At 40.6% G+C, this 17031-nt stretch overlaps 1 protein-coding gene across 4 annotated transcripts in view; it reads right to left on the reverse strand.

Annotated features, from left to right (window-relative positions):
• Window positions 1-16570, reverse strand: part of CACNB2 (calcium voltage-gated channel auxiliary subunit beta 2) — a 241378-nt gene extending 224808 nt beyond the window's left edge. For 2 of the 4 annotated variants that reach the window (XM_068673796.1, XM_068673795.1), the window contains exons 1-2: window positions 16232-16568; window positions 5090-5182 (exon numbers count right to left, since the gene is read on the reverse strand). In XM_068673796.1, the coding sequence (XP_068529897.1) occupies window positions 5090-5182; window positions 16232-16327 (189 nt within the window). In that variant the 5' untranslated portion in view covers window positions 16328-16568. Of the gene's footprint in view, window positions 1-5089; window positions 5183-16231 lie in introns of all 4 variants that reach the window. The other 2 variants (XM_068673797.1, XM_068673798.1) reach the window with 2 other exon arrangements.
• Between the last annotated feature and the right edge of the window lie 461 nt (window positions 16571-17031).

The following is a 17031-nucleotide window of genomic DNA, read 5'->3' on the forward strand; positions in this document are numbered from 1 at the left end:
ATTGCCTTCAGTGAATCAATACCAATCAGACCAGAAACACGATGAACTTAACAAAATATTCCCAGACAGAAGTTTCAGGAATAAAAGGTGATAAAAATTAAGCAGAGAAGTAGGTATATGTTTTCGTGTATTAGAATCAGTGTTTGCAAAATACCTCTAGAAAGTTCTGACACACATCATTTTGTTATGTATAAAAGCAAAAGGCAAGCCTGAAAAGCTCCTTTTTTCTCTACAAGCCAAACACATCTCATAATTAAAGGCACACAAAGACAGTAAGAATATATTTAATTGCAAATGAGCCTTTTTAAATTTAGATATTCTGGCTAGCCAGAATATCTATCTTGTTCACACACAGTCTTCATGAAGCAAGAATAGTGCTAGCAGAAAAAGCACATGCAGTTTTTCAGCAGATGACTGCTAGTCCTAGGCAGTAAGACCAAAGCTAACACCTGTCCCCAGGCTGCACTACCTCTTTGTGGCTCAGCCTGTAGATGCACAGACTGGCAGGCTGCATGTACGATCTGAATACAACAGCTCTTCCACTCGCAAAAAGGAAAATCAAAGCTAAGCTCTATATCTGGAAGAAAATCAATTAAAAGAATGGGAAAAAATTTCTGACACAGCCCAAATCTCTGGTGAACTCAAGACTAAGAGGCTTGTTTATGAGCAAAACTTAGTCAATATTTTCAAATCGTTTTTCAGCGCAAATCTTAGTTTTACCATTCATAAAATTCAATAGGTAATTACACAGCTAGGCACATGTCCTCAGAGGAAAGTAGCAGAATAATGAATTCCCTACATAATTATTTATAGCTGTGTTTTTGAGTGAACACAGTGTAACAGGCATCAAGCCAATATTTAAAGGGAAAAAAAAATAGATTTGTAAAACGTTAAATATTTCAGTAAGCAAGTCCATAGTCCACAGTCTATTTCACAACCTAATCTGTTTTTGCAATACACAGAAATCCCAACAATTCAGACTGCCTCTGTGATTAATCATTAGGATTTAAAATAAAACCTTGACAAATACAGGTCCTGAAGTGCAACCACAAAATATGTAATGCTATCAGAACATACAATTTGCTTAAAATAATGTTGCTGGGAAGTGCCACAGTGTTGTCTGCAAAATATTTTGTCTGATCCGTATTTTGAAAAACCCTTGGGAACAAAATCATTACCATGCATCAGTCAAAATGGCAGCAAGTACAGATCAGATTCAATTCAGTCTTCCATAGCTAACCCCAAGAACAAGCTGCTTATCACTCCAAAGCTCAGAAAAGATGATGAAAACTATGTAACACAATGTTCTTTATCTCCCTGAAGACAACTGATTAAAGTTAGTTAGGAGCTGATTAAAGCGTGGTGTGCAGCGAGGCTTCTCCTTTCCAAATACACTGCGTAATTGCCAATACGAGTTCACAACACGACACAAGGAAAAAAAAAATGCTTCCCTCCCTCTCCTTCTCCTGCTACTGAAAAGTCAAGCAGGAGCTGCTTGCAAGTGGAAGGAATGCCAAGTTGTTATTTTCTTAAGCTCCAACTTCATAAATAACATTCTGGAGACAAAACTAAACAAATAATTCTGCTAATATTAACAGATTGGGACATAATCCAAAGCATTATCCTAAAACCTTATAGATTTTCAGTATCACGAGAAAAATAGAAATAAAAATCTATAACAGATAAAATTCACAGTACAGATGAGATTCAATTGGATGGAACAGAACCATTTTAAAATTTGCTCTTGTTTCAGTTGAATGCTTCTTTTATATAAGGCTCTTCTCTATTTCAGTACTTTGAAAAACAAATTTAAATGGAAAAGATCATTGTGCATACAGTTGTGCAGGGTGCATTTCATACTCCTTATACAACAGCAGGAATTTTCAAGCAATTTGAATAAAATGTCACTTTGTTCTTCGTCATTCAAATAAAACTAAGTTGGCATAGCTTTTACTGCATAGCATTTGGTATGCATTGCAAGAAAATTGCCAGGTGCACATATTGGAGCCAGAGGTGCATATGTCCTTAAGGAAATAATAAAATGCAAACACAATAAAGCTTTGTCAATGTAAGTAATAGACACCAACTCCCTTCCCTTGCAGCAGCTTTAACTTAAATGGCCAGTGCCTCCCTGGATTCAGATGACTGAATCCTGTACACAACTTGTTCTTGCACAGCATCTCCACTGCCTTACACATACAGAACATTCTTTCAGGACTAGACATACTTCTAGACAAACTCTTCCAGCACCATTTCCCATCAATTCCTGCAACAAGAACCTGCATGACTTTCCCATCTCTCCTAGTTTAAGATCAGCTCAAGAAGATGCAAAAACACCTTCCAGACATACCTCCTTATTTATGAATAATGTAGACAGCCCTTAGCAATAAATGTTCAGGACAATCAGGATTCCTTCTTGACTGCAGAAGGGAGTATAAAAGTTGCAGGACAAGTTCAAAGTAAATGTAAAAGGAGACAGGAAGTGAGGGGGAAGGAAAAAAGTGGAGGAAAAAAAGGCAGCAATAGGCATAATGAGCACTGCTAAAACAAAGAGGTTGTGTGTAACCATGTATAGATCACAGCAACTGCAAAAAAACCTGCAAACATCTCTCCATGCAAAAAAATTACTTTCCAGTTTTAAGGTAACACTAAAATAAAATAAAAGTAAATTAAATGGATGCATCATTGATTCTACTGGCTTGTGGGTTATTTTTCTGCTGCTTTTCTGCAAAATTCACCCATCTCAGTAGAAACAGCAATGTCTTGCACTCACTTTTTTCCACAAATACATTCATTTATAGCATGTAAAATATCCTCCAAGGAAGATAGACACACAGAGCAGGCAATATGCAGCACTGAGGGAAGGGCGGAGCAGCTGAGACAGCAGCAAGTGACTGTACCCAGTGGCTGGTGGCACATCTTCATTAATACAGGAGAAAAGCAAGCTGTCCCGGGGGGAGGATCAGAGCAGGTAAGCCTCTTGAAGACGCAATCTAAGCTCTGAAATAAACTCTGTACCAGCAACTGTGAAGATGCACTTCTCCTATACATCTGCTTCAACTCAATCTGTACCTGTACGTGATTTACTAGGAATGTTTTGTATTTATATATATATATATATAATTTTTGGACAATGCAAAATAACAACATTTACCTGTTAACATCCTTTCGTTATCTTCAGTCACAGTACCATCTCAATACTGAGCTTTGCTTCAGCAATCTATTAAATCTGATTGTTCCCTGAAGCTCATTTCACCCTTCAGTCATTTGTATTACATCACTTGTGTAACTACTAAACTTAGTTTTACTTCATGGAAATATATAAATCTCCTCTTTAACAATCTGTGCTTGACATAGTCATGGTCTATGTTCCCCTCATAGCAGTGGAAAAGATACAGACACTTTTAGACTGTAGCTCACTTACCCTGATTTGTAAGTTTGCTTTCAAAGATTTGATTAATCATGCCCCACACTCTATAGAGTCCGTCAGATCGCCATTGACTACAGGAATCCACCTCAACATCTATATGGAGTTTGATCATCCATCCTCCTTGTCCTGCTCCCATGAATGACAGCAACAAGGGATATTTAAGACCAATTTCAGAACTCATTTAAGTAAACGAGAAAGGCAAAGAACTGTGTGCAGCTGGTGTAAAATAAACACTCGTAGTCTGCTAAAAATGTTCCAAGCTGAGCTCAACATTCATGAGGAGGCTAAGGAAAACAGCAACACAGATTTCCTTACAAAGAATGCTTGGGACAGAGAGATCTGCTGCCACCCCTAAACGCTACTTTGACTGTTTTTTTTTTTTGTTTTTTTTTTTTTTTTTTTCTCAGAGTATTTTTAATATATTATTAGTATATATTAGTATATATTAATAATTTATTGAATCAGGGTTTCTACCTTCATGTTTTTTATTGCCACTGATGAATTCTCATGATCAAGTAACATTTCAAACCTATGTCCAACAGACATTGAAATTTAATAGGGACCTGCCTTTATCAAATCCACAGCCTATCACAAAACCTGCCAGCATGACTGCAGCAGGAAAAAGCAGAAATATTTTGTAAACAGAAGATGCGTACTGAAACAACCAGTGCAACAGCAGTGGAGTCACTGAATGAGCTGGAGAAACACAGGAAGGCAAGCCAGTGAGAAGTAAGTCTGGTGTCTCCTTATGGTAAAACCAAAAACTCTGCAATGAAACCTCCTGAATTCCAGAAACCCTCCAAAAAAGATTACAAAGTCTACACTTGTAAAACCACAGCTTAAATCAGGAGGGCATGAAAACCTGTATTTCTCTTTGGACAAGCATGGTCAGAGTACCTTTCACGCTCTTCAGGTTTTTCTCCAACATAAGCATGCAGAAATTCAATTTCCTTCCATGCAAACACAGCCTCAGTAGCACCGGCCTGCAGCCAAAGACCACACCAGGCTCTGGGTGCTCTTCACTGCATTTTTCATCACCTCTGTTTACCTGCTTGATCTGTTCTCCAAGCACCCACACAGGTCTGGGTGGGTCCATGAGGCTCCATGTGAGGGAGCACCCCAAACACACATGAGTAGGCACAGGCTATGGGAGCCTGTAGCACCCCTCCATCCTCCACAGGCCTTTCAGCATCCTTACAATGGGCACAATGCTGCCAGGGATTTCCCCTCCAACCCATGCCTTAAAATAACACTGGGATGTAGGTGGAAAACTTTGAAGTTAACACTGCCTTGCACAGCACTATTTTAAGCAGGAAATCCCTAGGACTGGTAGGGTTTTGATGCTTTCTCCCAAATGTTGCAACTTTAGGCGCTTCCATCAGACTCCACCTCCTCCTTCTCCAGCCTTAATCACCTGACAGCATTACAGAAATAAAAATAATAGAAAACTACTATACATGGAAATGAATAAGAAATAAAAAAGTATTTTTCTGCCAAGAACAAAACAATAGCAACCAAATATTTTTCCTTGTCTTGGCAGAGACCTTTGCTATTTCTCAGGCTACAATATCACTCTTTGATTTGACAATTTGTAAAAGAAAATAATTTGAACATTAGCATCAGCAAGTCTTCCAGTCTAAGAAGCTGAAAAACACATACCTGGCGTACAAAACTGTTAGAGGTAGTGTCAGAAGATGTACTCCCATCTGAACCTTTAAATCGATTTTTTCTTCTTGCCCCTTTACTGTAAGACTGTTAAAAGAAAAAAAAAAAAAATAGAGATATGAGTTAGTTTGTGTTACACAGACAGCTCTCAGTACAAGCATTATTGATGTCTGCTAGGCTAGCAGGGATTCAAATGATCAGCTTTGTGCCAATTAATAAGCACGCATTCAGTAACTGATGGGACTACGTGCGTAAGTACTCACTAACACAACTAGTTTTGGCCAATTGAGCCGTGAATGTTTATTTTTCACATTCAGGTTTGAAGGACCATTTATAGACGTGTATACTTATAGTGTTATTCACACAAGTCATAACGATTAAAAAACACAGTTTGTTTTGCAGCTAGCTTAAATACACAAACTAGGAAAGGTGATACTGGACCAGTCTCCAGTACACCACAGCTACGAGCCTTCCAGGTAAAGCAAAATTCCAAAGACTGATTCTGCACAACTACATTGAGATACACCCCTTTGTATCTAGTCATGTTTCTTAACTTCATCTAAATTTGCAACAAAACCAGGTCTTGACTACTTCAAATATTATTTTCCTCAAGACTGATAAACGCAATTTTGTCTCGCTCATCACTCTGCTGTAAAGGTCATTTTACTAATCCATCTCTCTAGATCACGTCTCCTGTCTTTAAATACCTCCCACAGTTCCCTGCAATAAATAGGGTCTTTGTCTTCACTATCAAGGTCTGCCTTGGCTTATTCCCAATCTTAGCTCTCATCTTGCATTCAGCACTGAACTTTCAAGTTCTACAATAAGTCAGGGAGAAAACAAAAACAAACAAACAAACAAACAAAAAACAACTACCAGCCTTCATCACCTACATGCTAAATTTTCAGTGAATTGTTTCATATCTTCCCCCAGACTATCTCACAATCCTTCTCCCAAGAATAAAAATTCCTTTACAGAAATCTCATTGTTCTCCTTAAAGCATAGCAACAACAAAAAAGCCTCTTGATAAGAGTGTGCTAGTGTGCTGATATCTCCACAACAATATACTAATTAGTTATACTATTTATCCATTATTATTTCCTAGAATTCCAAGTCCATGAATTCACATCCTGTTGCTGTCTTTGGCCCTAAGCTGCTGCTGTTGGTCCTGCATTTAGGCACCATAAGAAAACTATGATCAGCTTATTGGTGAACATGCCTATGAATGTATTACAACACAACACTCCTGGCAAGCTGGCTCTGAGACAGCAAACCCCAGGATAAAACTCTGCTTGGGTGCATCAAGCATGTTCTTCCCTGAGTTTGGGCAATCTTCAGAGCACCATGCTGAGTTTCAGGCATGAGTCCCATCAGTTTTCGTAACAGGGAAGGCTGGGTTCCTGCGCAGGCTTGGAGGCACTCTTAAAATCTCATACTGGCAGATTTCTAAGATCATGACCTCAAAATCTGAGCTTTAACTCATAGCTAACACATGATAAATATGACAGAATAATTTGGAGTCTAGAAATAACTGTGAAGGATGACAAATAGCCACTACTAACTTAAGATAATTTTTCAAATCAATAAATGCAGATAACTTGTCTCCAAGAGATGCAACAGAACAATCTCAGGCTGTATCTGAACCGTTAATGTTGACTCTGGGGGACTCCAGAGCACTGGCTGAACTCTAGTATTATACCAATATTTTAAAAAGAATGACTCAAGTAACAATAGATCTGTCAACCTGACACTGATTGTCAATAAAATAACTTAATATTGCTATTTCAGTAGCATAACAGATAACTTAAGAGAAACAATTTTCCCCAAAACATGGATTTATGGCCAAGCTATTTTGCCAAATTAATGATTTTTTAAAAAGAGAGGTTGTGGAATCTCTGTCCTTGGAGATCTACAGAAGCCATCTAGACATCTGGACAGGGTCCTGAGCAGCCTTGGTGTCCCTGCTTGAGCAGTGGGCTGGACCAGATGACCTCAAGCAGTCCCTTCCAGTCTCAACCGCTCTGTTATTCTGTGAAAATTAACTGCACGTGATTTCATACTATATACATGTTGTTTAAGGCAGAACTATACAAAAATCAGCATGCTGCACATTATTGGGATGAAAATATGGCTTACTGATGAGTCAAGTAAGTCACAAAATGTAAAATGAAAATTGAATGAGGAATGATTTCACATGGTTGCATTTCTAAAAGGGCTCTTTGACAACAGAAGAACATTTTGGTAATACAAAGGACTTCATAGATCTGTAAGAATAAAAAGTAGATTGGAAGCACTGTTAACAGAACATTATTCAAATTATTTTCCAATTACTGTTAGAATAGACAGTTCTTAGAGTACTGTCTTTTTCTACACAATACAAGAATACTAAGGTACAGAATACTAAGGTACATAAAATATATATAAAAAAAAAATCTTTGACGTTGATGGTCTTTAAATAAAACAACTGATTTTAATCAAAATTTACCAGTTATTAAAAATTGCTACTACTGAAGTGACAATGATGGCACAGTTACTTGTCAACATTCTGACCATCTTTTCTCCATTTTTTGTGGAAGGATACTAAAATATTTTAAGAAAAAAAAAAAAAAAAAAAAAAAAAAGAATTCAAAACATCCACATAGCAGTTCAGGAGTATAAAGAAACTACATAAAGATCACAGTATCTAGGCAATTTCATAATGTACACTATAATATTGTGTAATCCCCAAGGAGATAATAGAAAAAATGTACATATATTCTCTTTTACAGTCACATTCCTGTATTTGTACCTAGTTTCTTCAATATAAACTTATAGAACTATATTACAAGCTTTATAATGCAAAATATTACTACAATGGCAAAACAGGGACTGTATCTAGAGTTATGAGGGTAAAATAAACAAGACCAGAATAAAAATGCATTACAAGCACAGACAAACTACTTCTCTACCTGCGTAGCAACGACTAAGATTTATTTCAGGCAACAATACAGTACAAATCCACCTCAAACTCGTGCTTACCTTGATTTTTCAGTTGCTGGTTTTTATTTATTTAATTATTTATTTACTTTATTTTGTGTGCACAGCAGTCTGCACATTTTTGTTCTAGCCTTATTTAAGTGAAGACTATTCAAGGACACAAACTGAATGCTAACTTTACACAGAAGAAATGTTTGACAGGATGGCAGGCCATGTCTACAGGGTGTAGGGACGGTTGTTCTAACAGCTGCTTTTTTGCATGGACTGATTCTGAATTAGAGGAAAGGGGGTCAATTTCAGCATATGTGACTTGACGGCTGGTTTTGTTATTTTAAAGGTTACCAATCTGGGATTATATTTGTCTTCTAGGCCTTCCAAGTTATTTTCCAAAGTCAGAAATGTCTGAAACTTTGTTCTAAGCATATGATGAGTCTTCCACAAACAAACAGATTTTAAAAAAATGATTAAACATCTCTGTCATATGGAAAATCATGAATGCTCATTGTCTCATATTCATTATGTTTTGCTTTTTTTCTTTTTTTTTTTTAATTCATGAGTGCTTATTGCAAGAACAAGACCTTTATACCAAAATAATAATAATAAAAAAAAAATAAAAATCTGCCAGTTACTTGCAATTCTGGAAAAAAAAAAAATCCACAATGAACCCAGTATGTTACTGTGATTTTCATATTAAAATTAGTTGCCTTATCTAGGTTCTGTGCAGCAGTTGGCTGTAATTAGGTAGCTAAAAATAAAGGGCTGAATCACGACGTGCGGACATTGGCCAGCAAAAGCAGCAACCTGGGGCAGCCTTCCTTAAACTACACAGTAGTCCTGCCTACCAGAACAGCCATAAACCCTGCACAACCAGCTGCCTATGCCATCCTGTAACTTGACTCAGCTAATTTTAATACAACAGATTTCAGCCCTATAAACAAGACTGTTTACATAGAAAGTTTGCTGACGAAAACATTCCCACTGGATTTCAACATAACTTCTTACACAAATGAACTTATGTATACATGTGTTTAGAAGATCAGAACTGTAGCATGGCTTATCACTCAGATGTGTGAAGTTCTTTTAAAATTGGTGGAGTTGCCAGAGAAACACAATACATGCATTTATGTTCTACAGCTTCTTAAAGTATCTAGCAGAGTATGTGAAGCCTTAAAATCAAACAAACAAACAAACAAATCCTACCAAAGTCATCTTGCAAAAAACATTTCATCAACAGAGCCTTAACGAAGCAAAGCTTTCCAACTCTGACATGAAAGTACATTGTGCAACTTTTATTTGTCCCATGTGATCAAACAAAATATGGGAATCATATGAAGTATTAAAGGCATGCACAGCAGTTTCCTGATAATTAACAGTTTCATATACAACTACCTCAAGTTATTGCAAACAGATGAGATTAGTGTTACTCAGTCAAACCCTTTAATTTTAATGAGGTTCTGCCTCAACACATGAAAAGCATCCATCTGTTACATTTAATTCTCTAACACACATGACAAGCAGGAGGCATGGTTTATCACTACAGCAAAATGCTATCATCTGGAAGAGGTAATAAAACTTTTCAAATGACCAACTATCTACATCTAAGGAACTGATCTTCAGTGAAAGTCTTAAAATTGCCCTTCCCAAGCAACCACGCCAATGGTATTTTATACAAAGGGAAGTATACACAGGGTAAGCCTGAACCTTTACTAACTACAAAGGGTAGAATAGCATCAGTCATTGATACTGATATCATGGTTAGTGGCAAAGATGAACTGTTAAAAAACTAGCCTACTGGTCCTATTCGAAGAATAAAAGAAGGTGTGGAAGATTTATGCATCAAAATCAAATTGGATTCCGGTCTTGAAACAGCAAATGATGCAAGGAAGTAACTGGAGAGAACAAAACTAGGAAATCAAAAATAAAATCCAGTGCTGGAATGAAGCTTACATGATCTCAGATGAACAAATGATCAATGACAAGGATTAATAGAATACCTAGAGGTAAGGGAAATGAGTGACCCAATGAAAGAATAAAGAATTTCTAGAAAAGTCAGAAATTAAAGTTTGTTTTTCCTTCCCATGCAAAAACTTTGAAAGATATTTTAAAATGCCCATGTCCCAGTTGAAGAATAGTATCCCAAGTCAGTGCAGAATATGTACGTTCATCTCTATTCATCTCTTAGAAAAAACAATCATTAGCTATTTCAATCAGTTCCTTGTGATATGGCAACAGTCCTGTAGGTCCTGCAGTGCTCCTGAACTGTTGACCATGCTCTGGTCAACAGCCAGGCATGCCACCACTCAGGAACAACACCCTTCAGTGACTGGATGGCATAGTCATCTGGTGAGTAATTGTAAAACCTCACACTTATCACTTAAAAAATATGTATCTTTTATATAAATAATATATATATATATCAAGTCTTTAGGTATAATGGGTCAACTACAGAAAGAGGCATGAACATTTCTCGTTTTTGCACCTCAAATCTCACTAGTTTCATAAAGGATGGGTGGCCAGCCTTCAGACAGTACAGCTGAGTGTTGAAAGACGTACACAGACATCAGTGATAAGCTTCCCAGGACTCCACAGCTCCATTCCACAATAAGAATGGGGACAATAAGGAAACGATTAGCATAGAAACATATCCCGGCTTGCCTCTGTCTCAAGGCTGGGGTTTCAGGTCACCCTATGCACCCAATTCTAGTGCAGCCCTGTGATAGGTACTCAGCCCTGTGACATACCTTCAGTGAAGAAATTGCCTGAGGAGCATAGACACATGTTCCTATAGCAGGGAAAAATCCCAAGGTTAGGTGTCAGAACCTGGGTTTCTTCAAGCAAACACCATTTGCTATAACACAGTTCAGAGAAGACAATGGGTTCCCTTGAGAAATACTATCAAGGTGAGGATCTCCATATACAGTCATAGAGTTCACACGAGCTACAGTGCTGAGTCTGGTAAGTCCATTCCACAGTCCTTTAAAATCTTATACCTACATCAATCAAACAAACAAACCAAAATAAAAGAAACACACACACAAAAATCTGCTGAGAAACCTTCGATGCTCCTCTCTGCTGACTGGTGCTGGCTTGCCAACAATGCAACTAGAAATAGCCCGATTCTCACCAGGCTCTATGCTTCTGAGCCATCTCCCAGTGCTCTTGCCCTGGCCCCAGGCCAGGTCACCCATATTTTCTACTCCACCAGACCTGGCCTGCTCTCCTCCTCCCCAGTAACCCAAAAAAACACCTTGGTCAAAATCTGCTGCCCGTCCCCCCATTAAATCAATGATGAAGATGTCTGCTCCTCACTTGGCAAAACAGGAGCAGATAACATCAATAGGCATTGGAGATCATATACAAGTCCCACTGTGCCTCCTGCAGCTTCTTAAGCTTGGATGCTATAGTTGTAGGCCACGTGCCTGCTCCTCCCTGTGTGCTCTCCAGGGATTTCTGTATTTCTCTTACACAAGTAAACAGCAGAAAAGATCTGACTCTGTGACAGAAAGAGATTTTCAGGGAAGCATAGCCAGCTACAGGGAAGCTTCCCCCTGCCTTGCTGACAGAGACTAAGACAAGCCCTTGGAGGGCAGGAAGGTTGATTTCAGTTGCTTTGTGTTATTTTGAAACTCTTCTATCCTGGCACAGAAAAGAACTGAGAAAAAGAAACAAAGTAAAAGTATCTGAGACTCCAGAGAAGCCAAGCTTGGAAGCATACAGGAACTTTTCATCCATAACAGTTTGAAATTATAAACCCAGAGACAAAACAAGACAAAAACAGAGATCACCTCTAGAAAATGGCTAACATACTCAAACAAGTTAGGAGTGAAGCTGCTGAATTGTTTCAGAGGGATTTCACAGTCTAGGAAAATGTAAAGAACAATAACTATAACCCACATATGCTGATAATGTGCAATACCCAAGTGGCAAGTAAATGTCTCTGGAAGAGATGACCACGCAAGAGCTCTACCTATTATTGGTGAAGTTTGGGACAATATAAATCAACCCCTCAGAGCTAAGAAGAATCATCAGAAAAGTAACAGCTGAAACTTGAAGGGCTTTCTTTAGTCAAAGACTAATAAAATGTATTTTTGTCAGCAAGGACTACGATGCCGAAAGGAGGTTAACATGTTGGGAGAGAAAACACTACCTCTTGCCTAGGACCATGAGAAAGTCCAATTAATGGGAGTTTGACTTCATCTCTTCTTCATTTGTATATGCTCTGTCAGGCTCCAGCAAGATTGTATCTGGCTTGTAGGAATGCTGCCAGAAGAGAGTAAAACCTTCCATGCCTCCATAATAAATGGCTATTGTTATTGTTTAAATAAGAAAAGGGATATAAATTTTGTTTGTTTATCACTTACAATGTATTCTCACAAGTTAGTACTGGGAAATATGTTATTGCAAAATGTTTATTTGAAGAACAGGTAAACAGGGTGTGAATTGTGATAAATCAGCTTAGCTGGAACAGAGCAGCAGAGGGCACTGTGATTAATCTGTGGAGAATAAATCTCTGGTTATTCCCTTTATTTCTCATTACCACAAGACAGGCAGGGAGGGGATGGTGCTATGCAACTGAAAAGACAGCTGGAGGTCCAGGAAGGACAACAGCCATAGCCAGGGCCAAATAACTAAGCTGATGTTCTGGAGCCACCAGCATGCACGCTGCTCTAAAATTCATGTCAGCATCAGTTGTGGTCAATACAGAATGAAAAATGAGCGAGCCCATGTCTAATCCCATGACTGCAGTTCACCTTCAGCAATGCAAGCTTCAGCTGCAGCTGGGATCAGGGCAGAGGGCAGCCTCCACATGCCACAAGCAAGTGCTCCTTTAGACTGGGAAGGGAAGCCTTCAGACTCCGACATGGAACAGTATCAGAGCATAGGAGAAATCTAAATGCAAGTGAAGGAGCTGAGGAAAACAATCAAGAAGGGAACTGTTTTCATTTAAAATGTGTCAGGTTGTTACGACCTGCATTGACAGATGATAGATAACAAGGCAAGGAAAAGAACAGGAGGAAAATGATAATGGGGAATAGGGAGGAATTCATCCAGGGAAGGCTACCTCCTCCTCCCTCAGCAAGGTAGCCTATAGTTGCCTGGTACAAGGTTTCATTATATTTTCTTTGAAATATCCCATGTAATTTCCTGATCTGACTTGCTTTGACCATTCCTACGACACAACCCGGGAAGCTGTAGGATGAGAAAATAGAAATTGAATCCAATGATTTCTGGGAATTGATGGAGTCTGAAGTAGGATCAGAAAATAAATATAAATAAATAAGAGGGGAGGAAAGGAGAAGAGGGACCAAGAATTACCATGAAAGGAATTAATACGCTATGCTGTAATATCTTATAAACAAATCAGCATACCATCTCCGTTAATTAAAATGACTAATTTGAATATTCTAGTAATTCAGATTTCTATGTTTGAGAGGTACTTGAAATAAAGATTTAAATAAGGCAATTAAATTGATTTTTTAAAAACCAGATATAGATCACCACACTAATACATTTCAACTGTTTGCTTGTTCTGTGATTTTTGAAAAGCAATTGCTGAGTGTATTACAGAAGGGTCACACCTAAAACTACTACTTTGTACTGACATATGCACGGATGTTGTGAGCAGTGTAACTGTTAGCAAGTGCAGACATATGGACAAAAGTGGGCATCTAAAGGTATATCACAAGCCCTGTATGGACTCAAATCACAGAGAGTACCTAGAACTATATATTTATACTAATATAGAACTAAAAGCCACCTTTTCTATTACCTGTTCTAGGTAATACAGAAACAAACATAAATACTTTGCCCCCAAGGTATTCTATGACAAAGAAATTCTCTGGAAAAGTATGGTGTTACTGCCAGGATCAACACCTATAGGGATTTTATTTTGTTTGCAGATGTTATTAGAAAAAATACATTATAAAAATAAGAAATAGATTTTTTTCAAAGACTATCTAGGAATAGCTCACATATTTAAGAATCTTTTCAGAGAAATTGCTTTCAGAATGTTAACTATATTCGTGCCTCTGCCAAGCAGTGACAAGTTTGGCCAAAATCTATGGACAGCCTTGATATACTCCAAGATATCAACCATGATGTACAGCCAGATTAAAAAAAATCCTCAACTTCGCAAAAGTAAAATTCCTAGATAAAAGAATTTTTGAGGCTTGTTACAAGTATACAAAGGCTCTTTAATTATATTTTGCTAAATCATAATTACCAGAAGTAGTACTTCAGAGTGAACACTTTTAGGAGTGATATCACTCTGTAAGCTTGCATGCTTTTTTTCTTCCAGATGCATTACTTACTTGGCATGAAATGTTTCTAGGATTGATACTCATGTTCCTCAGTGAAAAAGATAGCAGTGGGCATAACTGAAGGACCTGTAGGCAATCTACTTAATGATTCACATGCAGTCATTAAGCTTCTCCTTCTCACTGTGAGCATTTTCTAAAGCAGCAAGATCTTACCATATTGATTTTCTGGAAATCACGTTAATGGAGCAAAAACCCAAATCAAAGTAATTGTCTCAGTGCAGTGCGTGCTAAGGAATTAACTGAATGTTATTATTCAGACAAAAAGCTCTTTTGTTTCCATAATCTTATTCCTTCCACACCAAAGGTTTATGTACAACTGGAATATGTATATATGGAGAAGATGTGATTCTTGTTTTGCCTGGTAGAATTTGGTTCCAAAACCTGAAAATTACCCACTGAGCCAAAAAGCCACATTACCACTCTCTTAAAAAGTGGATCTTTTTGGCTGTAAGTGTTCAGAAACCAATTCTATAAATTAGAAGTACTTTATCTGAAACACAAATACTGTAGGTGTTTGCAAACTATCCTTCCTCTCTAAACAGAGGTTCTTTATACCTAGTTAAAAGGAGGGGTGAAAACCAATTTTATGATCAGTATTTGACACGTATCCATAGTAGCGAGGCACCATATGATTTCACAGTCACCAATCTGTGCTTAGGGCTGAAAAGATATAAAAAGGGGGCTATTTGTAGGTCAGAAATTAGTTCCCTTGCCACCACTTCTGGAGAAGCTGGCAAAGCATATGGCCCTACTGCAATATCTGTTCTGCGCTTGGAGACTGCAGTCAGATTCACATCCAAAGAGACACTTTTTCAGCTTAATCTAGCCTCTGTTTCAATGCTTGGATTTTGTTCGTCTGTCACCAATCCCCAGTACCTAAAGATCACTCAGTGATTCCTTTGAGACCGACAGCATTTTCCTGTGGCAATCAAGCACTCCTGTGATGACACTGGACTGCCTTTTCAAATAAAATAAAGCATCAGGGATAGCTTTGGCAGCAGCAAATAAAACTGCCACCCCAAAAGGGAAAAAACTCCGTCCAAACGAGAACAAGCATGTTTGTAATTTAAAACGCACGCAATCAGATTTTACCACCCTTTTACTGGGTTTAAAAATAGCACCGAAAGTCTTTGTAGCCAACTATTGCAAACTCGAAGATATTATGCAACGTTTGTATATTAAACAGGAACCACCTTTCAAAATAGAGCCTTCACCAGGCGCGCTGACATCCCCTCCCTGTCTCCTTCTCCATACCCCTCCACCTGAAGGCAGTGTGCTTGGCCTGAGTTGTTAAAATCTCCGAGCTGACTGTACAACCACCTTCGGCACAGTAATCAAGCAGCTGAAATTTGCAGCGTCCTCAGCACCTCCGGCCCCCTGGCAGTGGTGTTGGGCCAGCAGCAGGGATCCTTCCCCCAACCACAGAGGCTGTTCCCAGCCTGGGTACCCGATGGGGCCGGGGCAGCAGCGCGGGGCGAGCATCAGGTAGAGGCACAACAGGTCCCTGCAGAACCCCAGCCGTGATTTATACGTGCACCGCGAACACCCCAGCGGCAGCACATCCCTACGCACCTAACCAACGGGTAAGCGCAGGCTTCTTGGGTCTGCGGCGCCGAGCATCCCGCCGGACGCCTTAACCAAGCGCCCTTTAGGGGAGGGGGGCGGCCGAGCAGAGCCGTCAAACTTTGTTGTGCCAGCGGGGGGGGGCAAGTTGAAGGGCCGGGCGCTCCGGTACCCCCCCGGGCAGTCACCCCCTTGCCTGGCCGGCAGCGCCCCGAGCCCTCCCCGCTGCCGCCGCAGCCCCGGGGCTCCGGCCGAGCCGTGCCACCCCCGGCCCTACCTGCGCCGCCGCCGCGGGCGGGGGGTTGTCCAGCAGCTCCATCTGCACCTCCTGCGCCGGGCTGGGGGGCGATTTGGACATGTCGCTCTGCACCATTGGAGTGGAGCTGCCTGCCGAGCCCCCTCGGCGGGGCAGAGCCGAGCCGAGCCGGGGGGGCGCCCCTCAGCGCCCGGCCATGCCCGGAGTAGGATGTTTTTTTTTTCCCCCTTTTTTTTTTTTTTTTCTTTTTGGGGGGGGGAAGCGGGCGGCGGCGCGGCCCTGCCTGCAGCCGGCGGGGAGCGCGCAGCGCGGCGCCGGGGGACGGGGCACCGCCGGCGGCGGGCGAGGAAGGGAGGGAGGGAGAGAGGGAGGGATGGAGGGAGGGCAGGGGGCGGTGCGTGGGGGAGAGGGAAAGTGACAGCGAACATCTCCCTCCCGGCACCTACCGGGCGGCGGCAGCGGGGCGGCGCCTGCCTCCCCGCCGGGCGCCGCGGGGGCGGGCGGAGAAGTTGGGCCCCGGGGGTGAAGCGGGGGGAGAGGGATGCGGGCGCTGTGGTTTCCCCTCGAGGTGGTGGGCGAGCCGTTGGTGAGGTGCTCATGGAGCCTCCGGGACGGCAGCACCTTCCCGCAGGGTTGCTGGGGGTCGGTTGCCCGCCCTCCCCCGACCCCCCTCTCAGCGCTCTCGCCCCCCTGCCACAGCTGGGGCTGTGCTGCTCACAGAGCTCCTCCGAAACTCTTGGTCCCCTGCCCCGAGGGTACTCCTTCTTCCCGTCCTCGGACATCTCCACGCATACCTCGACAAGGGAGGTGGAATTCCTAGC

The sequence above is a fragment of the Anas acuta genome, chromosome 2 (assembly GCF_963932015.1).
Source record: "Anas acuta chromosome 2, bAnaAcu1.1, whole genome shotgun sequence".
Lineage (NCBI taxonomy): Eukaryota > Metazoa > Chordata > Aves > Anseriformes > Anatidae > Anas > Anas acuta.